At 37.3% G+C, this 24,729-nt stretch overlaps 2 protein-coding genes across 7 annotated transcripts in view; one reads left to right on the forward strand and one right to left on the reverse strand.

Moving 5' to 3' along the window:
• The window catches only part of LOC116225321 (protein FAM227B), an 85,416-nt gene that overhangs the window by 5,448 nt on the left and 55,239 nt on the right, over positions 1 to 24,729 (reverse strand). Inside the window, exons 6-10 of the mRNA XM_090148927.1 lie at positions 20,053 to 20,184; positions 18,594 to 18,757; positions 8,603 to 8,739; positions 3,615 to 3,660; positions 1,467 to 1,540 (exon numbers count right to left, since the gene is read on the reverse strand). The gene's annotated coding sequence lies outside the window, so the exon portion shown is untranslated. The remainder of the gene's footprint in view (positions 1 to 1,466; positions 1,541 to 3,614; positions 3,661 to 8,602; positions 8,740 to 18,593; positions 18,758 to 20,052; positions 20,185 to 24,729) is intronic.
• DTWD1 (DTW motif tRNA-uridine aminocarboxypropyltransferase 1) lies at positions 452 to 6,228 on the forward strand. Of its 6 annotated transcripts, none has more exons than XM_090148925.1 (6): positions 452 to 664; positions 822 to 963; positions 1,801 to 2,087; positions 2,817 to 2,960; positions 3,519 to 3,792; positions 4,530 to 6,227. In XM_090148925.1, the coding sequence occupies exons 3-6, from the start codon at positions 1,830 to 1,832 to the stop codon at positions 4,757 to 4,759; spliced, it is 906 nt and encodes a 301-aa protein (XP_090005051.1). In that variant the 5' UTR covers positions 452 to 664; positions 822 to 963; positions 1,801 to 1,829; the 3' UTR covers positions 4,760 to 6,227. The 6 variants fall into 6 exon arrangements, with proteins under 6 accessions (XP_090005051.1, XP_031443506.2, XP_031443507.2 ...); XM_031587646.2 differs by having other exon boundaries at positions 525 to 717; XM_031587647.2 differs by having other exon boundaries at positions 525 to 717; positions 1,824 to 2,087; positions 4,530 to 6,226.

Here is a 24,729-nt window from a genome sequence, read left to right on the forward strand (position 1 = left end):
CAAAATTACAGCTTTGCACAGGCAGCTCAGCCTAACGGCGCAGCGGTGACCACGGGACGCCACAGCAGCGCAGCGCCCGCACTCAGCACGAGCTGCGCGGAGAAGCTTGCAGCCCTGTGGAGAGAGAGATGAAAAACAGCAGCAACGACAAAGAAGCACCGTGACAAAATTCTCCAGCCCTCGGCGTCAGCCGTAAGCATGGCGTTACGCGCACCGGGTGGGAAAAAAAAAAAAAAAGTATGGGGTAGAACACGCCGAAGAGCTGAAGACGGGCGGCCGCGCGCTGCAGGCCGGCGCGTGCCGTTGCTAAGGGCCCCTGGCAACCATTTCCCGCCAAAGCGCGATGCCGCCACGTCCTTCCGGCCCCGCTCCCGCGGCGCGCAGCCCGCCCTTGGCGTTCCGGGGCGTTCCGGGGCCGCGGCGCGCGCTGGGAGCCGGCCCGGCGGGGCGGGGAGCGGCGGGAGCTGCGCGACCCACGGCGAGGGCACGGCGGGGACGGGGGCCGGGCGGGCGGCGGGAGCCGGCGGCTCTGCAGAGGCCTTTGCCGTCGCGGAAGCGGTGCCCGCTGTCCTGCGGTGCGGGCCGGGTTCGGCCTTTTCGCTCCCAGCTCCCGAAAAGCAGATCGCAGCAAGGAACCTGTCTGCGCCTTGGGATTGACTGTTCAGTGGGTTTTCCTGACCTTTAAAATGTTAAAGCTTGTCGCTGCGGGAGGGAGAGGTATCGAAGCATGCACAAATATTTCATTTCTCCGGGATTTATTTTACATTCCTATCGTAAAGGAACGCTCGCTGAGCGTTTTATCTTTGTTGTTTTTCAATTAGATTACGCTTGGTTTTATCGAAACGGCTTCCTTCGGACAGCTGGGGAACTGCTGTTGGTTTGCTGTCGTTAAGCGGGGCCGTTGGGTTACTTCATTTCTCAAGTGCGATCCCCGACATGAAAGGCAGCCTCGGTTAGGCAGAGGTAAACACGGGATCACTGCTCTGTGTGCGTGTGCAGCTCGCAGCTCCTGCAGGCGGCTCCTCCCGCACGGGCTGAAGAGCGGCGGGACCGAGGCGGGCAGGCAGCGTCCCTGGAGCTGCGCACAGCTGTTGTCCCGCCTGGGCAGGCAGCGCTACTCAAAGCGAAGAGGAAGCTCTGCACCGACCGCTGAGCCTGTCGTGAAGAAAGCCTGCAAAAAAGGCTGTTCCCTCAGTGTTCCTGAACAAAACGTTCAGCTGCAGAACGAGTTTAGACCGTCAGTGCTTACCAGCTAGCACCACAGCCCTGTTTTAGCTCTTCTGAAGCGTTAATCTAGCCTCAGGCTTTGTTCCTGGAGCATTTCCTTTCTCTCACAAAGCTCTGTCAACAAGAATTTAATTTAGTTTGTTTGCCTGCCTGTGCACAATACATTTCAGCACAGAGATCCCAGTCTAGTTACAGTTAGATTTCACAGCTCTCTGTCCTGTAGACGTTTAATTCCTTACCAGTAGCCATGCTGAAAACTGATGGGACTGCTCCTGCAGTATCTGTTGTTACCTTGTAGACACATATCCTGCCCCTAGGAAAAAAAAAAAGTGATTAGGCTAAGTTATCTGGGTAAAATGATGAGCATATGTGCAGTAACAATACACATCTCAAGTTCTCTCTGGCTGTTTATTTGCTCCTGAAATCTGTTTGGAGTTCTTGGTACTGCTATAACTGGGTCAGATGATTGTGCTATTTTTTGTTATAGAAAATACATTTGTTGATAGGATCATATGTAGGATCATATAGAATAATCTCTTTACAATTATACTGTAACGGATCTTTATTTTACAGGTAAATCACATTGTCTCTTTCAGCTAACCATGTCTTTAAATTCGTCTACAATTCTAAATGAAGAAAACTCTCAGGGACCAAAAAGAAGTCTAGAACAGCAGACTCCATCATCATTTCAAGATAACCCGCTTCAAAAATTACAGTTAGCATCACAGGAAGTACTTGAAAAGGCAAAAAAAAGTGGGAGATCAAAATGCCCACGATGCAGTAGCTCAAGGATGTTTTATTGTTACACATGCTTTGTTCCTGTTGAAACTGTCCCTACCACAGAAATCCCAACAGTGAAGGTTAATATTTCTTATAAATCTTTTATAATATTATTGTGTCTTTTAGTTTCTAGGGACATAAAACAGATGGTCTGTGATCATTTCTTTTCTAATTCATTCTTTACCAACAGTAATTTTTAACACAGAAGTGATAATGAATGAATAAACTCCATTTAGATAAAATTATTGTTCTTATTTGAAAAATTACATGCACAGGCACTGACAGTGTGCCACTCTTCACATAAATGTTTATGTGCCTAATTGTTAGGAAGATAAGCAGAAGTCACTCATAAGTGTTTACTTCATTTTTAAAAGTACCTTCTTTACCTTCATTCAGCTTATAAGAATTCTGACTTGTACAAAATGTACTGTGAACAAGGTATGATTTGTCCATAACCAAGGGTGAATATGTAATACAGATGAGTATATATTTTAAGACCATTATATTGCTTAAATTAAGCCCATATCTTATCTATCTGTTGATACTATTTCTCAAGCTTCTTTAAGCACATAGTGCTACAGCATTCCAAATTGTATTCATTGCATACTTAGGTATTTACATGAAGTCAGAGAATGTGACAGGTGCTTCTTGTCACTTGTGTCTGGTTTAGTTCTAAACATGAAAAAAATAATTGTAAACTATTTGAAAGAAATATGTCTTAATTACATATGCATAAGGATTTATCCTGAATTTTGTATAAGCTTTTGTATATGTTTTTTATAATATATTTTTTTTCTTCATTGCTTTAGCTACCTTTGAAGATTGACATTATTAAGCACCCAAATGAAACTGATGGCAAGAGCACTGCTGTGCATGCTAAGCTCCTGGCACCTGATGATGTTACAATTTACAAGTACCCTTGCATTCCTGAATACAAAGAAAAAAGACATGAAGTAAGAAATTCCATGTAAATAACAGGGCTTCGCACTGGGAAAAAAAAACAGAGCTATCTTCCATGCTTCCTTCTGCAACTGATACCACTCTCCTCTGGGAGAGAATGGGAAGCACTATTCTGTTAATCCAGTCCATTCCATCTTGAACATCTCAAAGCATGGGCCTACAAACGTATAATGGTTATGGTCTGTCCTGCAAAGCTTAAAGATATTGCAGCACCATCTAAGCACCTTAGGCAGCAGATAATGTGATACCATGTACTGTAAGAAGTGTTATATCCAGATACTCAAAAATACTCAGATGGGTATTCTGCTCATCCTAGTCAGCATCTGCCAGATTTAAACATCTTTAAAGTTGTCTTTATTCATTATTTTAATGCAATCCTTTAGCTTACTAGAAAAATACGTATATAAAATATTAATACTTAAAGAGAAACTCTCCCTCTCTACTGACTTAAATGCTTGTGGGCGGGGATCGAAAGTTTCTATTCTTTAATTAAATAATTGTTATTGTTTCATTAGCATATTGCTCAGATCTCATTTATTTTCTTAATTTAGGTGGCACTTATCTTTCCCGGCCCCGATTCAGTTTCAGTAAAAGACATTGCTTTCCATCTCCAAAAGTACTCCAGGAAAGGTGTTGGTGACACTTACAATGACGGTTCCAAAGAGCCATTTCTTAAGAAAGCAAGAGTAGAACCTACAGAAGAAAAAGATATAAATGAATGCATCTCAAACAATATGAATGAAAGCACTAAACTGAAGAAAATAATATTTATTGACAGCACCTGGAATCAAACTAATAAAATAATAACTGATGAAAGACTTCAAGGTAAAAAGAAAAAAGTTGTTATTGCTACAGAAAAGGTTAAATGAAATACCTGTATATAAAATCATAAAAATTCCCTACATCCACTTTGGCTGATCAATCTCTTGTCCTTTTCATCTCTCACTTTACAGTTTGGGTGACAGCACGCTAAAGCAGACTGCCCAGAAAGATGGTGGAGTCTCCTTCTATGGAGATGCTCAGGACCCATTTGGACACCAACCTGTGTGACATAGTGTAGGGAACCTGCTTTAGCAGGGGGTGGGACTCAAAGATCTCTTAAGGTTCCTTACCACCTCTGCCATTCTGCAAATCCAACTCTGAAAGTTACTCATAAAATTTGGGAACACAGAAGATTAGGGAGGGGGTGGAATTCCTGCCTCAAACAGCATTTTCAAGCTGCTACTAAGACCTCTTCAGAAAATTAACAATATAGTTATAATAACAACATGCACAGTACTAAGACAATAGAATTCCTAACTACCATAGGCACGAGCCATAATTACTCATTACTTAACATTTTCTGCTCTGGAGTTTCTTGACTTGTTCCATCAAATTTCAAAGTGAACCACAAAGAAGATATTGTCACCATTTTGCAGCTGAAAAATGAAGGTGGAGGAGGGAAATTATTTGCATATAGCAGGCTAGCAGCAAAGCCAAAACCAGAGCAACTGAAGGCTTGTTCGGCATCCTATCCCCTAATCCATCTTCTCTAATCCATGTCAATTTTTTGTTCTTGACAGGGTTACTACAAATTGAGTTGAAAACAAGGAAAACTTGCTTTTGGCGTCATCAGAAAGGAAAGCCAGATACATACCTTTCCACAATAGAAGCAATTTATTATTTCTTCGTGGATTATCACCAGGAGATTTTGAAAGAGAACTACAAAGGACAATATGATAATCTGCTTTTTTTCTTTTCATTTATGTACACATTGATTAAAAATGCCAAGTGTGGCACAGGAAAAGAATAAACTGTCTGTCTATAGGTAACAACCTTTTATTTTTTTTCTTTTGTAATGATGATCTATCATAATAATGTAATTTTACCTGACTGAAATCTGGAAACAGATGGTACTCTTAGTCATGGCTAAGGGTTTTCCTCTAAAAGTAACCTTATGTGTGCATCACATGTACACATAAGGCTGCAGAACTACTCAGATGAGCAGTCTGATTTAAATTATTTGAATAGAATTAACAGTTTACTGAATACTGTACTGTAGTGTTTGAACCTGATCTGCTAATCACAATGAATTTCTTCAGGTGGGGATTGGAGAGGTTTGGCCTTTGTCCCATATGGATCTAACTCTAAAAAAGGATTTTGCATGCTAGCTTCTTTAATTATTTATGTTTTGGATGTTTCATATGTTTTATCTAGTCAGATTGATTTCAGTTACATGACCTCAAAAACATCCTTAAGTTATTAGAACAGTATTTAATAGAGGATTGGGGACAACAGTAAATGAAAAGCCACATTGAGTAAGTGGAGTATAAATTACATGCTTGATGACTGACTCCAAAAATTGTCCTTGTTATAGAAAAGTGATCTCTTTAAATATCATTGTACTGTGCATGATTTCTATAGTACCATTCACGTACTGTTGTATTAAAATTATTCTCAGTTTTCTGGATAATTGTAGACTCCTTCAAACAGAATTCAAGTGTCAAGTGTATAAGTTCATTATTGTTTTGGCGAACACTAACTTCTATCATTATGGGATATCATGGTAAAATTTTGTAGATGCCATCTTCTTATATTCTAAGCAGCAGAAAGGGCTCATTGCGCACTTGGAGTTATCTGAAAATGTAGATCTTTTTTCAGGACCTAAGCTAAATATACAGAGACAAGAAATATGATAGATTGTGGTTCTGACCTCACCATTCCTGACAGGACTTCCTTAAGTTAAGCAGACTGAATCCACTGTGTTATTTCTTTTGCAACACTGTGCAAATTCGCACGGCATAAATAAGACTGTCTTTTCTGATTTAATTTTTGCTGGTATGCATAGGACTGCTGGCAGAGTCATCATGTGTGAGTGTTTTTGTGTGTGTGCCTTTGCCAAGCGCTAGCAGTAAAGGTAGTGCTGGCAAAGGTACTGGATCTGTTATTTTATGAGCAAAATTGTACAAATATATTTTTAATCATACTAAGTTGTTCTGCCAAATAAAATTATGTTGGTAAAAATTATAGCCTTAAGATATTGACAAATGTGGTGGAATATAAGGTGGATACATATTTCTGATTTCATAAGCTTTACTGACAAAAAACTAAATCTTGTCAAAGTGACACAGATTGAAGAACTATAATAGATTATTTTTTAACAGAGGTTCCCAAGTTTGTTGTATATTTTCCTCCAGAAATCTGATTAAATTATCATCTGTACCATACTCTCCAGAAGAGTGCCCTCATATCCTAGTAAGCATAGAGATGCTACATTGAAAAAAAACTTCAAGAATTTTTTTTTTTTTTACTATTACACAGGAATCCATGCAGAATCAAACAACTGATTTGCTGTATATATATGTATATATACATATATATATATTTTTTAACGCATCAAGATATTCATGAAATCCAAGTAAATACTGCTTTAAACAAGCTACAAATATACTCCCTGCAGGTTGTACTTCAGATTTGTAATCTCATCTGCAGAGGTGAATGCATATAAAATCCCATCTCAATGGACAGCCAAAACATATCTCCATATGCAAGAAGAAGTGTCAGTTAAGTTATATGAGCGCATATGAAATATGCAAGTTACAAAAGCACTGCAAGAAGCATAGGTTTGAAGTCAGAATAAGAAAAAGCGTTTTTAAATGTGTGTATTTATGTATATGCATGAGTATATAAATATATACACATACATTGCAAAACTGTAAATGACATTGTGAGTTCATGTGTACCAAGCAGTTAGAAAAATCAGTCATGTCTCAATGCTACTGAAGCAATACATTTCTTATTCATTTTATTGCTACTGAGAGGTTACTGGGGCTTTTTACAATGATTAATGCTATCTCTTTTGGTTTGAATTTTGATAGTTTATTGACACCTTTATCTGTTCTTATTTTGTGATTTAAAAAATATTACAGCAATCTTCAAAGTGATTTTAAATCACACAAATTTGAGATGAAAACTTTCATTCACTTCAGGCAAACAAAAATAAAATGAACCCGCTGACCTAGTGTTTTACAAGAACCAGAGAGAAAAATCTTGGGGGGAGGGGAAGGTACTTCCAAGACACATTTCCCCGAAAACATGTTTTTTTTATTTAAGAAGTAGAGGTCAGATAAAAGCTTATATAAGCTGCTCTGTTACTTTCAGAAAATAGTTTCATAAGGTTAAAAATGGCTTCCAAATTTAAGTTTTCTGTAGCTCATTTTATTTGAGCAATGGGAATTAAAATTAATTTACTTTTGAAATAGATTCTTAATTCCCAAGTGAAAACAATGTGCAGAAAGGATTTTAAATCTGGACTCCGCATCCAGGAATTGGTTCAGGTTCTTCTTCATCTACTGTGACTCTTGCATTACACTGAGGTTCTCCTCATACCAAGTGATACAAGCACATCTAATATCCATAATTAATATGTTGATATTCCTGTGTAAACCTTTTATAAGGCAAGAAAAAGGAGGTTATTATCACTCCTGCTCCAGGTCTGTTCTGAGCACCAGATGTACTTCCCCATCTTCTGCTCTCCCTTCTACAAAAAGATTTTAATCCTCTATTTAATTTCAGAACTGGTATAAGCCAAACATCTAGGTCATCAACCTCACACTGAAACTGTCTTGATACCTCTGATACATTTTTTCAACTTTAAGATTAATGAATAGTTTTTTTCCACCAAATGAAAGCAATCAAGTGGTTAATCCTTTCAAGTGCAATTAGCAGCACTGACTTCCCTGTTCTTTAAAATGAAGGTCACTGGGAGGTAAAGGCCAGTTCTGGGCCTTTCCTTTCATATCAGAATACCCCTTCACTAACTATCTCTTCTCTTTCCAAAAACATCAGAGAGTAAGGGGGAAAAACAGGCTTCTTCTTCCATTAGCAGTAACTTAAACAGCCATAAGTTAAAGGGGGAGGAAAAGGAAGAGCATCTCTATCTATCTCCTTTCACAACAGAAGACATCTGGCCTCCTGTGGGGAGGCCCCAGATAACAAAGAACCTGTCATTACAAACCTCTGAGATGTGTTCAGAAAGCCATTTTACCTGCAGTCTGGCTCATTCATTTCCTGCCACTGAAGCCATCTGCTTTTGCTTATTGTGGGTATTATTGTTCTTTGTTTGGCCAGGAGCATGAAGTGGCTTCACTTCAGCATGCCTGTATGCTTGGTCAGAGGAAAGATTTAATCCTTTTCTCAAAATGAGTAAGGAGGAGCTGCAAAAAACAGTTCCTTTCCTGGAAGGTAGCACAAAGTCATCCAAGCTTAGGTTGAATAAAAGGTCATGTCAGTGCATGGGGTAAAGATATATTGAGATTGAAAAGAGATGACAACTCTGAATCTACAGCAGAAATGTTCCAAAGTACTTGTAATCCTACCTGATTTAAGCTCTTTGCCACTGCTTCTGGCAATTTTTTTTCAGCTCAAGTCTCTCTGGTTTTTTAGTTTCACTTAGGCTTCTGCAGATGCATAATTATCCATTTGTACTTTCCTTTTACACTTAGTTTCAGTATTTACACTCTGCTTTTATCTCAATGGTTTGCTTTAAAATTTATGTCTCTTAGCAAATGAAGATCTTAGCATTTTATATATTTATATAAATTTATATTTATCTGTTCATATAAAACAAGTTGATGTGAAAATCCAGCCCACCTACCTCTATGGTAAGTTTTCCATCACTCTCAGGTACCACTACTTCTGTGTCTGAAAGGGCTGTGCACCAGCAGAGATCGTCCAGATCGTTTTGCAGCAAAATGGTGAATGGGGCAATGTAAAAACAGGAAAGCTCTCCTGCTAGAATGAAAAGACATGCCATTAAGATACTGATCTACTGATACTAAAATAGCAGGTTGCCATTAAGGTACTGAATGACTGTCAACATAATCTCTAAGTGGCTATCTCTTGTTTTAAGAGGCAGTATTTCAGTTTAATCCCAATATTTAAAAATGAACACTGATTTTGGTTGGTGACACTTTGCAATACCCACATTCAAAGTGTTTACTGTGAAGAAAATACAGCCTTCTGCCTGCTCCCTTGTTGTGAAGGACCACATGTTACTGCCATGCTTAATGGCTTCTCAAGGTAAGTCAGATGCAGTAGAATTTTCAAAATTATGTAACACAAGCTTTAAAAACACCCATTACTGTATGGTGTCTTCACCACTACCTGCCAGAGGAAAATATGAAATATTCCTTAAGCCTCACAGCAAGAGGTGGAAACTGGTTCTCCAATGCAAACTAACTTTGCATTTTCACCTCACTGAAAATGGAAATTTGTCTAACTGCGCAGCATCTTTTCTGCAGAAGAATACTACTCTGAGTTACAGCAAAAATTTGATCAAGCTAGAACTACAGACTTCATATCAAATGTTGCTGCTAATGCTAAATAAAAATACTGTATTTCAAAAACATTAAAAAAATACTTTAAGCTTCATTTTTGTGACTAAATTGTTTGCCAAACACAGCATGAATTCTGGCTGACCTGAAGCTCTGTTTTCCAGTGATTGCAGTGCAACTGAAACATTCTATCTAGCTTTTTCTGTTTACAGGCTTTCGGACAAAAGCAATGCTGCAGTCTATTATTATTATTTACAGCAGACAAGCAAGCTTCAATTTTCAGAAACTTCATGTAAAGCACCTCAGTCTACATATTCAACAGAAGTATTGTGATACTTCCTCTCAATCTTATAAAAGTCTATTCACAGTTGTTGGCTTCAGTTAGTATATCTATGTCAGTTAAGAGCACAAAAATGCTTGCATTCTTTTCAGTCAAAATTGTGTTGGCAAAAAAACATAGAATAGAAATCTTTGTAGTGCCAAATGCTTCCTCTTTTCCTTGAATATGGCTTATTCTATCTGGGGAACTGGTTCAAACTTAATGATTGGAGCAGCTGCCAGGGTATTTGACAGTAAAACTATATTGCTGAATTCTTAAATGCACAATGTCTAATACAGGCACAGCCTAACGGTGACTTCGCTCGTTATAAAAAGAGAACACATTGAAAAAATATATTAGAGTAAGAAACAAGATAATCTTGAATCTTTTCTAGTCCACGAAAGCTTAACACAGTACATTCAAGAAAGGAAGACAATACATGATACTATAAACTCCTCAATCTATGGATGGTCCTATGGAAATGGATGGGATTTCTTTTCCTAGGACCCTGCAGTATTCTGTTTTCTCTCCATAGAGAATGGACATTTTCAGTTAAACTTGTGCTTATGTATATTCATCTTGCATATGAAGTGTCAATTCAGAAAAGACATTTCTTGTTTATCATTCAACGTGTTGGCACTTTTCTTGTGAGCAAGAAACATCCTGTAACTAACGCTGTAAGAGTTCTGCCACTGTTTTCTAGCAGCCTTTTCACTTTCCAGAGTTGTAGTACTGGCATGACAGCAGTAATAGGACTGGGATCTTCCAGTGCTGCTGAGCTCACTGGACCTCTTGCACCAATGAACAGAGACAAATATGCATCTGAGACAAAAATAAGTACAATAAAATGTATCACTTATGAAAGAAAAGCCAGTGTTTCAAGTTATCAAGACAACACTGAAGTACATTAATCAAGCATACAATAAATTATGGCAGTTTGTTGTTTCATCTAAATAAAAAAAATTAGGTCCATGTGTTGATATTCAAATCTAGAATCACATCATGGCAGTTACGTATGCTAATATTAATATTTTTTGTACCTTTTCCATGTAAGATATGAAAATAAATACTCTTAAGAGGCAGTCTAACACAAGGCCCTTGTGAGACTAAGTAGAGCACATATGTGGAATCTGAGGATGACATCCATTATGTTATAATACATAGTTTATTTCAGTACTCACTTTTGCTCCAAATCTACAATCTCTATTTTGCTTAGTTCCTCAGTTCCATGGCTCTGTACATGAGAAGGACTGAATTCACACACAATCCATTGTAGGTCCAGAAATTAACATTTTCAGTAATCCAAGAGATTCCACAGCTTGGGTTCAAACGGTAGAACAGAGCTCTAAAATTTGTTAGTAATTCCTAAAACTTACAGCCGCAGTTCTCATGTTTAGCTAGTATATTTCTATGTTAACTCTACTAATAAAGAAATGGGGCTTAGTTTGAAGGTACAACAGTGCCAGTAATAGCAACTAGATTACCCTTATTCTCATGCTCATTGAATCCATCAAAAACTCTTCCTGGGTTTTTGAAAACTGACATTTGCAAAAGCAGCAGTGATTCTCTGCCAAACACACTTACCCACACGCCTGCCAATTCCTTTTATTTATTTTTTTAATAGTTCTACACATTTGCCCAGTAAAGTCAAGCTGCCTTGTTCTGTTCATTCTCCTAGAGTCCTTATTAAATCAACATCACGTTCTAGTTCCCATTCCTCTAAACCTTTCCTACCACCAGATCACACCACCAGTGACAGTTCAGCAGTTTCATATTTGAGCACAGGTAGAACATCTAGTCAAATAACATCCAGTCCTAGAATCTCATTGCGTGTCCATTTAACTAATTTGATCTACAGCTTATAAAAACCTACAAGTGTAGAAGCATATTTGTGTACCAGCAAAGAGAATTAAACATGATTAAAAGTACTCCTAACAGACATTCTTACAATGAGAGAGAGAGAAAAAAAAGAAAGGGCTGAAATATTTTTAAAACTTTTTTAACCTTATCCTTATTTCTCTACCTTATCCTTACCTTTTAATAATTATCTCAGAAGTTACTTGAGGAAATTGTTCAATGCAGAAGGCCCTACATGGATCACTCGTGGAGACCATCTGACATGTATATTATACAGACAGAGCACAAAAATCACTTAGAGCTGAAGGCAGAGTTTAAATCTACGGCAAAATAAGGATTGTTTTGAATAGCTAAGTTATGGTTCAGTCAATATGTGAAGGAGCCACTCTACCGTGGAATACAAAGGGAACACAGGAAGCGTAAATTTCTAATTTACTCATCTGCTCAAGTAAGTGTCCTTATTGTTACTGCATTGATAACAACAGGGAAAAATAACTCTGAAAAACTTATTGATATTTTCACTTTGATTTCTATATTTTATGAAATAGTTATATTCTCCTTCTTCAGTAAGGGTTTTTATCTTGTCAGCAGTGGCATATTTGACCTTGTCTGACCAAAGGCCCACCTGAACCATTACGATTATACAAAAGCAGCTGCTCATTTCCCCAGAAACACCACAGAGCACTGCAGTAACATATTCCACTGACATAGTAACTAAAGAAAAACAACACAATTCAGATGAGGGCACATGAGCAAACTACATTGCAAAGAGGCAGTTTAATCCAAAACTTAAAATGTATATGCATCCATGTTAGTTGTTGTTTTTGTTTTGTTTTGTTTTTGCTTAGTGTTGCTCGTTTATTTTGCTGGCTTTATTTTAAGAGAACTGAAAAAGTTACAGATACTGGCTTCAATCAGTTTCTCTGTAGAGCCACATTTCAATCATTACCTCCACACATGGCTGGCTATGGCTCCCCGGAGCCTGGCAATTAGAGAGAGCAAGGATATTCTGGCCACACCATTTTTATACCTTCTGGAAGAGCCCTCCAAGTGACTGAGAAGCATGAGCCAAAGGAATTTAGTGTACCGGTACACAGAGAACAGCCTTCAGTTATAAGACAACCATAGGTCTGCTTTGAGAAACTGGGGTCTGATAAAAGCAATCTTAAACACAGATGTCTGTTTTCCCTGGTGCTTCGAAGAGATTCTAAAATGCAGGCAAACACAACAGCAAACTTGCAGTGTTGGATATAATCACACAAGCAGATTAGCTTCATTTACAGCAGTGAAGCTACACCTATTTTAGAAAACTTGATGAAACACAGATACATCATCTTGCCTTTCCAAACTGGGTTTATAGGATGGACAGTGAGTCAAAAAACTTAAAATTGCTGAAAAAAATGACTTTGAACTCTTGTATTTATTGTCTCAGAGATACCATAGTACTATGTTTTACTATATTTAGCTTACAAATCCTCTTTTATGAACTACCATCTCTGATTTTGCTTGGACCAAAAGCATTTGAGTTTCAATCTCACCCTCTATGCTGGGTTCAGTGAAGAAGAGCAGCCCTAAAACAAAGTAGTGAAGAGTTCTCACATGAAATAAATACGGCTTGCACAAGGTGACTCAAAGGTGCTGCTGCCTATATGGCCTCTGGAACCTCTGGTTTAATAGTCAGCAGCCTCAGAGCCATTTTGTCTTTCTCTGGAGATGCATGTGATCTATATCATCAGGAAGAAATGGCCTTACTTGTGCATCATGGAATCTATTTAGAGAGATTACCCATCTTCACAAGCTCAGGATTTATACAGCAAAATAAATAAATAAGTGAAATCTAAAACAAACAACTAAGTGAATATTAAAACCACAAATCGTTAGCACCCTGAATATTGCTTTTTTGTCGTTGGGTTGTTTTTGTTGTTTCCACCCCTCTGCTCCCCCCCCATGGTTAACACTGCAGTGTTCTATTTAGAATTCACTATTTTATTGCACATAAATCCTTACCCTTTTAAAAATAATTTCTTTAATCTTCGGGGGAAGAGATATAAACATCTTGACTAATAACATTTCTTGTACTTGAGTGTTTTCTGTTGGACTTTTTAATGCGGCTTTTCAAAAACAGCAGCACTTAACATTACTCTCCATAGCATTCTGCTTTGCTGAAGGAGGCAATTTGGCAGTTCTCTTCTATTTTCTCCCTACCATCTCCTCTCCTTTCAGAGGCCCCTTGTCATGATGACCCATCCATTTGGCTAAGGGCTGCATGCAGCTGCATATGAAAGAAGCCAACTGTATTCTTGGGTCAGCTGGGGAAATTTGCTCAGTTACAAATGTAGGTACATACCAAGCTTTTACCTGCTGTAACTTCAGGGAGAAAAGGCCAAGGCCTCAACTCAGGTTCCAGCTGAGGCACAAAGCAGATCCACTGGCTACATTGCAAATGCTCAGCAGTTTCAGAAAATCCAAAGCATAAAAACTGTTTTATTAAAGGATTTTCTCCTACATATATGGAACCACAGACTTTTGTTCACTGAAGTCCATGAAGTGCTATAACGCTTCGCAGTTTATTACAGTGAAGGAAGAATGATTAACTGACATGTTAACTCACCACCTATGCTATCCTATAGATATGAGATGTGCAAAGACAGAGCTTGTGTAAGTTCCAACAATTTGCATAGGTTTACTTCCTGCAGCAGGTGCTGGGCCATATCCCTTCCCCCAGTGACATTTGGCAGAGACATGCCCTAAACGTGAATGTATCAAATGAGCGTATGGGTCAAAAACAATAGTTTTGATTGCATTAAAAGAAAACCAAAATAAATAGTTTTCATGTAGTTTGTTTAGGAAGGCAGACTGTATTATTCTTCAGCTCATTAAACTTTACTTTAACAAGCTGTGAAGCCAATACAGTGATGGTTCAACAGTTCAGTATTGCTTTTTTTTTTTTTTTTTTTGCAAAGCTTGAGCACGTCACTTGGCATAAAAATCACATTTTGAAGCTTTTGAGAAAAATCTTGTTTTTCTTCCATTACAAAAAAATCTTCCTACCCAAACTACCTTAATACTTTTCCTTAGCAAAACAAAGATGTTCTTTGTTTAAATAACATCTCCCTTCTCGCTTGTTATGAAACAGCGCATTTCTCGTTTCCCCAAAGGTGGTTGCTGGGTGAGATCTTAAGTAAAGACCATCCGGTTTTTTATTATTATTTAATAAATATTAAAGTATAATGTTGGTTTTACCAGTAAATCATATAGCTATTATTTCTTCTAATTGCTTTTAAAGTTCAAGTGCACTAGGAACAGTTTGCATACAGAATGGCTACAACTCCTGCAAAACCACACAAGCTCTTTGATACGAGACCTCCACTATGATCTGACAGCATCAGCTCTCATAGGCAGTAGTTGAATCTCAATGCCCATGTGTGAGTATGAGTATCAGTCCATGCCCATTCCACCGTGCCTAAAACCAGCAGGAAATGTCTGCAAGTTTACACAGTATAGTGAAGAGCCATGTGCAAGTGCCTGAGCTATTAGTAAAATTACTAAAAAGCAGGATAAAAATGTTCAAGTGCTGCTCTAGTACACTTGTACTGCTTGCAATCCTTATGTTAGCTAGACAGCTCTGCACAGCTCCAAGCCCTGCACACCAGCCATCCAGTCTCTGGAAGCATCTTATTTTCAAGTTTTCAAAGTCTGTGCTCTAGACTCTTACAAAATAAGGGTCCAAATTCATAGTACTTCCTTCCTTTCCCACACGTCGTGTGACAGGAGCTCCCTCCAGAGGAACCAATCAAGGTGCTTTTAACTGTGAAGAGCTGTCAGGAAGAAATTCTGCACACACAGTTCAGCCAGTATTTTCTTGTTGTTTCACTTAATATCTACAGGCATACCTGTCCCACCTAAGTTACAGTCAGCAACGCTCCCTGCAATTTAGTAAAAACTAAAGGGAAGAAAAATGAAATTTGTATACAATTCTTAAAATATTTTTTTTAAGTGGAACAAAGACAAGTTGATTCATACACCCAGTTAGCAGAAATTGGTTAACCATTTTCACTATTCACATTTTGAGCTTGGTCTAAAATCCTATAGAATTTTTGCTGAAAGGTTATGCAGACATTATGGAAGCTGAAATCATTTGTTACTTTGCAGGATAAAACTTATTTCTTTCCTAAACTGGCCCATAGTTACAGCAGTGGCTAGGAATGCATATACATCTGACTAGTTAAACATCCACAGCTTATTTTACAGCAGTACTGCTGGCTAAAAAGTTTTGGATCTCTGAAGTGTGGTTTGTGGGATCCTGCAAGGCCTTGCAGACTTGTTAGAGAATTTCTATAGGGCTAGATAAACATTCTGCAGAGCGCTTTGTTGATTCCTCATAATTTATGCCAATTTTTTCAGTTAACGTGCAAGATTACATTATGGCTAGCATTCAGCAAGTGCTGGATATGAATGCAAAAAAATCTTACATTACTTTTATTTGCAAGTAAAGAGGTTCAAGAATTGCTCTCTTGTTCCTATTATCGTAATTGAATATAATGTTTTATCACCAAATCTGCACAGTAATCCAGCAGTATAGCTCAGATCAAACAAATAAATTACCATACCAGCCACTGATGCTGTCAGGAAGTCAGCATCTTAAACTTATGGTGCCCATCTAGAAGCATTGTCAAGTTCAGCAAACCTGGAAGCAAGTTTGGCTGCTGTATTGAGTTTAGCACTAAAATATTTTGATGTCAATGCACTGGAAAATAACACAAGCTGTAGATACAGAATAAAAATACTGAAGATACTGGTCTCCAGGGAAAAACTGGTCTTCCAGTTTAGCTGGAAGAAAAACATATACTGCAGATGAAAGACAAATGTAGGATTTTTTCTTTTTTAAGAAGTTCTCAGAAATGAAAGTGCTTCAGTTCCTGCCATACTCCACAGTTCACAGAATCACAGAACGGTTAAGTTTGAATAGAACATCTGGAAGTTATACGGTCCAACCCATCTGCTCACACAGGGCACCTGGAGCAGGCTGCCCAGGACCACGTTCAGGCAGTTTTTGAAGATATCCAAGAAGGGAGACTCCACAACCTCTCTATGGAATTTAATTGAGTCTCAAATTCTCTCACAAATCCAGCAATAAAGATCCTTAAGACCAATATCAATCTATTTCCCAATCAGTGCTAAAGTCAAAATCACTATTGTTCTCTTCTTTGTTTTCTAGGGGAGTGATCTAAGGAATTTCATCCACAGTTTCATACAACAGAGTGATTACCTAACAGTTTCCATCAGTCACTACACAAGCACTGAAACAAACACGCCAGCATAGTGCCCAGATTTTGAGAACACTGGCTGAAAGGTGAACATCAAGGCTTGGATATGCAATCACGTACTCAACAGTACATGAAAAACCCACTGACAGACAAAGCAGGCTGAAACGTAGCTACAGTCTGAGGAAGATCAGACATTTAAATTTGTTTCGCAATGATAAGACCTGCAAAATGAAATGATTTAGATCCAAGATAAAGCAAGCATCACATCGTGTTTCATACTCAAAGTATAAACAGACTGTTGAGCAAGAAAGGACTGTTTACTTCCTAATGTTGTTTTCCTTCCCTACAATGAAATAGAAATATAATAGTTATAGGAAAATTTAACCTAATTAAGTATTTTCCAAAAATGCATTGCTAGAACATTTTAGGATGACAGTTTGTAAGAAAGTAAGCCAGAACTGTGCTTTTGAAGCAACAGCTTTTTATGTAGGGCAGAGTTTTGTGGATGCATCCATCTGAGTTTCCAAACACATGTTCCCTACAGGGAATCAAGCATGCAAAATGCCTCTAGAAGCATCAGAGAAGTAGCACAATTCTAATAGACAAAGTGGCTAAAAAAGTAGTGCCTTTCCCTCTTCTCTCTTACCAGATTTCAACCTCAATTTTTGAGAATTTCTATGGGCCTCCCACAGCATCAGATAGAATATCCTCCTCAGAGAATCAGCATTAAAGCTGAGCTTTTCAAATATTTATTTTCCTTTAAATTCAAGTTCACATCAACTGAAGCAGTTTACTGCTATAGATACTTGTGCAAGCACTTCTGGTGAGGGTTTCAGTGCTCCTGCTGTTGCTTGCACCTGACCCTCCAGCAATACCAGAAACTCCAAAGGCAATTCCCAAGTCCAGAGCAGAAGCTCTGTGGCTGGATGACCCTGGCAGCACACTTGTGCAACACACATCTCAGCTGAAATACATCATCCAAAAAAAAAAAAAACCAACCCAACAACAACTGTAAACAGGTGTACAGATAGCATAGATATGCTTCAAGCTTTATTCTTTGAAAAGGAATATAAGGACTCTGAAAGACTAAGAAATAATAGTTAATATTTTACATTTAAGGATAAGAAATTTCTTGCTTGTTAATGCAAGTGAATATTCTTCTCTGATTATACAAATTCTGCACAGTGCTTCTTTCAATATTTTCTGGTTTCTATATTTCTTTATGACACCAACAGAAACCATGGAACTAATTAGCATCCCAGCAACTCAGTTCCAGGATCCATTGAAACACATTTGAGTATGTTTTTAATTATCACAAACATTGATGTATTGTTTTCTAATATTAGTCTACAATGCCTCAATTACTGCCTTTTTCTTTTTGTTCTCATGCTTAGTTCCTCATATCCTGTCTTAAGAGAAAAATACTTATCATATTACTTCAAGCTGAAAGATATCTTACCTTTGGCAGATTTGTGCTGGTCTGGACAAATGTAAAACTATTTTATTAAGATCCTTTATAAGTAGAAAGAGGCTTATTTAAGTCAAGCTAAATACAAACTTCCATTTTGTATTTTGAATTTTATAATATTTTGTTACAAAAACATCTTGAAATTCCTCTATGACCACATTTAGTGAAGTCAGCCTTTTTTCTGCTAGTTAAAAGGTATGAGATGACTTTATTTCAAATAATATATTGACTATTAAGCTGCATTGCTGAATGAGTTGAAAGTATATTTACTATACTATTTTGAAATATATACGTTTATATGAAAGCATACAACTGATAGGTTTAGCCATTCAACAATACCCTTCAAACATTCACAAAGGCCAAAGATCATGCACTGGCTGATATCTTCAAGAAATACTTACAGGCTTTTCAGATGTCTAATTCCAAAGACTGAAGTGTGACAAAAGGCAAAATGTCACCTAAAGATACTAACAACACTCGAGTTGAACCAAATTGGTAGATACTGCATCCTGAGAAGATTTGGTATTAAACAGAATAGCTGAATGATTGTATAGCTGTGGCTTGCCTGTGGGAGAGAAGCAACAGAAGGAAACAAGAAACAACAATCTTCCCAGAACACACCTCCGAAGTACTCAAGTATGTGTTTTTACAAGAAAAGAGAAAAGAGATCAGCTTCAGCAAGCCCACACTTTATCTTAAGGGAGCAACACAGCATACTGTTTTGAACTAGTATTCATCTGATTGTTAATCCAAGCCTCACAATTAATCAGGTAAAAGTCTAGGAATTAGTAAATCCATAATTTGTGTGTAACGCATAAATTGAAACTATATGCTACTGTTTTCAGTATTTACTTTTTGAGGCACTTACTGCATATAAGATTGAATTAGTTACTTCAGTGTGTTATAGTTCAGAGGGAAATATTTTACTTAGGTTTTTTAAAATATACATTACTGTTCTATTGTGTCAATATAATACCATTACAAAGAATGAAGATTCCATACAAAAATGTAAAACAGCAGTTTGGCAGATAAGTTTTGTTATTACCAGTATCAACTGCCACATAACCTTCTTACAAGTTCCAGGACATACATTAGATTTTTCTTCAGAGATGATTTCGTATTTTAATTAATAAATAAACAGGAACCAACTTTGAAGAATAAAGAAATGTGACAGCTCACTTCTTGCAGAGTTGGTACTGAATGGTTCGACAGAATGTCGGAAGCCTGAAGGGCAGGTGAGAAAACCAGTTCAGGTCTGATTATTATCAGATTGTTTTCTTCCTCAAATACTTCCTTTCTCTGTCTTTACTAAAGATAATTGCCAGTGAAATTCTGCCTCTCATAAGAAATAGCTCAGTTTTAGTAAGTTTTGAACAACGCACGTATCTAGAGGCAGATTTAAAAATAACCAGTAAAAGTAAACAGGGTGACTTTCCTGATGTTTTTATGCTAGATACAGATTGGTACTTCTGCAATTTGTTATCACTTTCTAACTGACTGAATACCATGGAATTGGAAATGCAAAGCTGTTTTCTCTTGAATTAAGCATAGCAAAGTCACAAAAGAATATGCTCTAATAAGGACAGTAAAAGACAAAAAGTCTGTAATATTGTCTCCCTGGCCCTAGGGATAAGATATTTCATGACCCTAAAAGGGATGACAAGTATTTGCCCATATAAGTGAATAATTTTCCTAGTTGGTCTGATTCTGCACATGTCCCTTGTTCCTCACTGCTTAGAGCATTAATGTCTCAACCTGAATCAGGCCCTTTACTTGCTGGTGTGATGATCTTTATTATCCAAGACCACCCTGCTAGTTTTGGATTACTTATCTATTAAAAAAAAGAAAATATTGACTAACCTGTTCAGCATTACATCCAATGGATTAGGTGTGATATCCTCTTCTAAACACTGCTTCAAGGAGAAGGCAGAGATAGGAAAAATGCAGGTGGTTTGAACATGTGCAACATTCGCTGTGTAATTAGGAAACTACCTGTTTGGAAATAGATTTTACACGTCAGAATGAGCAAGTAAACTCTGTGAGGGCATTTTCTTACTCTGCATATCCCTTTGTGTTAAAACTGGTGTGACTGTCTCATTTTGTATTCTGCATCTTATTTCAGTTGCAAATGCAGTTCTAATGCTGTGTCAGACATTTTTCTTTCAGTAGAAACATTCTATTTCAGTAATGACTTGTCCTTCTGTAGATGGCTTTCTTATTCTCTTTCAAAGTCAGGCCTTCCTGATTGATTGCATTTCCTGATTTTGTAGCATGATGTTGTGTATGATATATTCATTTTTTTTCCATGTTCTACTTAGAAGTCTTTGAGTTGACTGTAAATGTTTTATTATTTTACATTGTTTATGAAGTTTGCCTCATCTTTCTTCAGAGCTACAGAACTTCATTTTAGATTATGTGATCTGTTTTCTGTTGTCTTTAGTTTTAGAAGCTCCCCTATTAAACTTTGCAATAAGTACCAACAGTCTTTCATCTCCCATTATACAGAACCCACCCCTTCTGTTGTAAGCTGCATTTATTCCATAAGACTCCCATTTCCTAATAAAACTAAACACTTTTTAACTCCTACCCACGCAGATTTTATCCCTACACATGGTTTGTGAAAGTATTCTGGAATACAAAGATTGTCTTTAATCACTGAAAAAAGACAAAAAAAGCTGTGGATCCAGCATCTCTTTTCTTTATCCTGTCATTGGCTGAACACAGTTGGCTACTCAAAACTCACTGAATCTGTCTAGTTAGTTTATAAGGTCTGTTACATTTACACTTGCAAACAAGATGCTATGAGTTCCTTAGCCAGTGTGACAAATATAGTGATTGAAAGAAAATAACAGATAAACAGGTAAACAAATTATCTAGAACTAGAGAGGCTTCCAGCTGGAACCCCATCCGTGGAGGGGTAATCTCAGTGCAGATATGATCAAATTAAAACAAAGTGGGATTTGTCGTCATTAATTTTGTTATACATAATATCTGGTCATCCTATTGCTCCCAGAAATACATATATTTAATATAGCTGCTGTGGGTATAAACAAGAAACTAATGTTTATGTCAGCTTCCCTATATTTAAAAGCAGTGATCATTACACAACCCTTTGGTTGGCAGTAAAATTCCTCTATATGAGCACACATCTAAGTAAAGATGAAAACAGCACTACTTTGTACCTGGAGCAAAAGTTCTGGGACACAACCCCTTATCTTATTTGTAATTCATTTTGGGTAAGCCATTAATCTCTTTCTGTTCCCATATGTTTCTCCTAATGAAATTCAACTAAAATCTGACAGAAGGAAGCACAAAAGAGAAGAAAGAAACAGCACATTTAATAGAAGTTACATTTTTAACTGATATGAAAGGCAAACAAAGGGCAGATGGGACTCCTTGGGTAATGTGATAAGCACTGTTTCAAGCAAGAACAAATATGGTCATCGTTTCAGTAAAAGCAGGATTAGGAGAAGCAATAAGTCAATCCTAAAATACCTGCCAAGCCTATTAAAAAACGAGACATTGAGAATAAATACTTTTCTTCATTAACAATAAAAGAAAACCAGGCACAGAATCCAAGCTTTCCTCTGATTGAAGCTGTGTTACTGACACTCATGGCAGCAGAAGGCATTTCCTGCCCATGTTTCTACATGCAGAATTTGTATACCTCGTTGTTGCCAGAAAACTAAGTTTGGAATAACAAAATCATTGTCAACCTGGGGATGAAGTGGGGACACCAGAGTCCAGCAAGTGCATTTGGGACTACAAAATAATGTTTCTTAAAAATAAATAAAGAAATAAATCCACTCGAGCAAATATGGAAAAACAGTTAATTAAAAAAGAAACAAAATAAAATATGTCAAATTCCCTAGTGACTTCTCACAACCTTTACTGCATTAGTAGGAATACAGACCACAGCGTAGCATCTGAACACTATTAAAGGATGCAGACCACACAAACAGTTCAACAATGCTTCCTTGGGATAAAATATTATTGCTCCCAGTACTAGTCTTTCTGACCATATGTGCTGGGGGGTTTAAGGAAATGTTTTTCCCACTTTAGGAAAAGACTAGATCATTTCATTAAGCCAAAAATAAATAAATAAATTTTGCTTGGAGACACATTTTGTCATCACTTGCACAGTGTTTTGTTAAAAGGTACCCAAGTAAGCACTGAGCAAAATCAGTGTAGCAGTATGAATTTCTCTAATCAAGAGAAAATCTAAGGCAGAAAGAATATCAGCCAGGCTCCTAGAGCTCACAGGAGATAAATTTTCAGTTTGATTATCGTTTTGGGAAGCTGTTATAAAAACTTTAAAACTTGTCCACAAATTGCCTAACAATAATTAAAGAAAATAGGTCTTAGCACTAAGGTATTAAAAGAATACTTTGAAACATTCCAAGTCAGTGACTGCAGGTGGAGGCAGTACAGAAGGTCCTTTGGATGCTACACATAATTTAGATATGGATTGTTCCCTAACTGAAGCAGTCTTCTTTCTCTTCTTTATTCCTTTAAGAACAACCTCTTGTATTAAAGGAAAAAAAATGTTTTTCTTGAACTAATAGATATTTTTACTGTTACTTACTTTGTAAAAAAGTTTCCAAGGTCATAAACACTTGAAAAGGTGAGCTATCTGTATCCTTCCCTGTTTACATTTGCATTGCTCTTTTTTCCATTCTATCATTGTTTTTAAAGATAGTTAAATGTGAAAAGCATAATCTTGTTTGTGAGGAAAATGTTATCCAACATAATCAAAACCTTGCTATATGATTCATTTTCCATTTCAGACATATATTTCAACACAGACAGTGACATCTGGAGTTATACAGTACGCACAGGCCCTGATCCAAAAGCTTTTGAGAACAGACTATGTTAATTTCAATTGGCCCCGGATTGGGTCCCTAATCTATATCATATTGGCTCTTTATTGCATGTATAATTAACATCAGAAGTTTCTTTTTAACATAAGGTATACAGCGATTCACCAAGGATCTTAAAAAGTTGAATTTTAAGCCTTTCATTCAATTGGTAAGCAACATGATATATTAGTAATCATGGCTTACCACTGCCTGCTACTTTTCAATGTAAAGCCATACTACCTTTCAGGAGCTTTCAGGAGCTCTTTTTTTTTTTAATATTAATTTAATATTTTTTTAATATTCTTAGCATCATCTAAATGCCACATGGACTACAACACATAAAGGATAAATGAATTTCCTTGCACCTTCTATAAAAAGATACAGAAATGGTCACAGAACCTTAGAACATCCTGAGTTGGAAGAATGCGCAGGGAGAGCTGAGTCCAATTCCTGGCTCCACAAAGGACTACCCAGAATTCTAACCATATTTCTGAGAATTATTAAAATGTTTCTTGAAATCCAGCAGTCTTGGTGCTGTGACTAATGCCCCAGAGAGCATGTTCTGGTGCCCGTTCACCCTTCTCAGTCAAGAACCTTTTCCTAAGACCCAGCCTAACATATCTCCACGTCATTCCCTTGGATCTTATTCCTGGTCACTAGAGAAAATATCTTCCTAGTTCATAAGAAAGTGGTTTTTATAATTCTTTTTTCACCCCCCTAATGGGAATAGAAGGTGATGTTGTTTGAAAAGACGACTCTGGAAATCATTCTCTACCTTTCTGTTACATCTGTTAAGATGGATTTCTACAGTATGTTGCGTTTCCTTATGTTATGACAGACTGATCCTTCAGATAAGGTAGTCATGATTATCATCTGTTCTTCTGAAATTAGTGGGATATAAATCAAGTAAATGCAATGGTATTTGAGCCTTACTTGATAATGATGATTATAGCCCCTTGTCTATAAAATAGTACTGTCAGTTGTAAAAAGTATCTTGGTGTTCCTACCATACCAAATTCCTACCAACAACCTCTACTCCCACCCCTCAAGGCTAAAATAAAAAACCCAAGTCCTTTAACAGTGTAAGGATTCTTTAAAAGCTGATCTCGTAAGCTTCTCCTTACAAACACTGGAATTACTGTTTGACCAAGACAGTCTGCTAATGTTTGTTTAGCAGGAACGTACTTGGGTTTAATACTACCTGTGGGTAGATATGGACTCAATCTTAACTCACCGTGACAACAGAAATTAATCCTTGCTCTCTACTATATCCAAAATAAACATAACTCATCAAGACACTGTTAAGAAATATCTGCATACAGAAAGTCACAATCACGTATCTCAGTTTTCATATATTTCAAGGCCACCTCGCAGTTTCACTGCCTATCTAGCTCTCTCCCCCAGAATAAGTGGCCAAAGGGTAGATGGTTACTGCTACTACAGAGACTATGCAGAATGTAGTCTAATGTTGTCATATCAGGCTTGAAATCCATTTCATATTTCGAGGCTAAAAAAATGCTTGCTTCAATAGAAAGCCTGTGTCCTTATAAGCAACAATGCTGTACCTCTCCCATCGTTGGCTGAAAGACAAAGTAGTACCAAACTATTAAGTACTGTATCTAGTACTTAAATTATTCAAAATCTTTTTGAGTCTCACATGCAGCTCAGCTATTCCACT

The sequence above is a fragment of the Phasianus colchicus genome, chromosome 12 (assembly GCF_987193195.1).
Source record: "Phasianus colchicus chromosome 12, bPhaCol1.hap1.1, whole genome shotgun sequence".
NCBI classification, from domain to species: Eukaryota; Metazoa; Chordata; class Aves; order Galliformes; family Phasianidae; genus Phasianus; species Phasianus colchicus.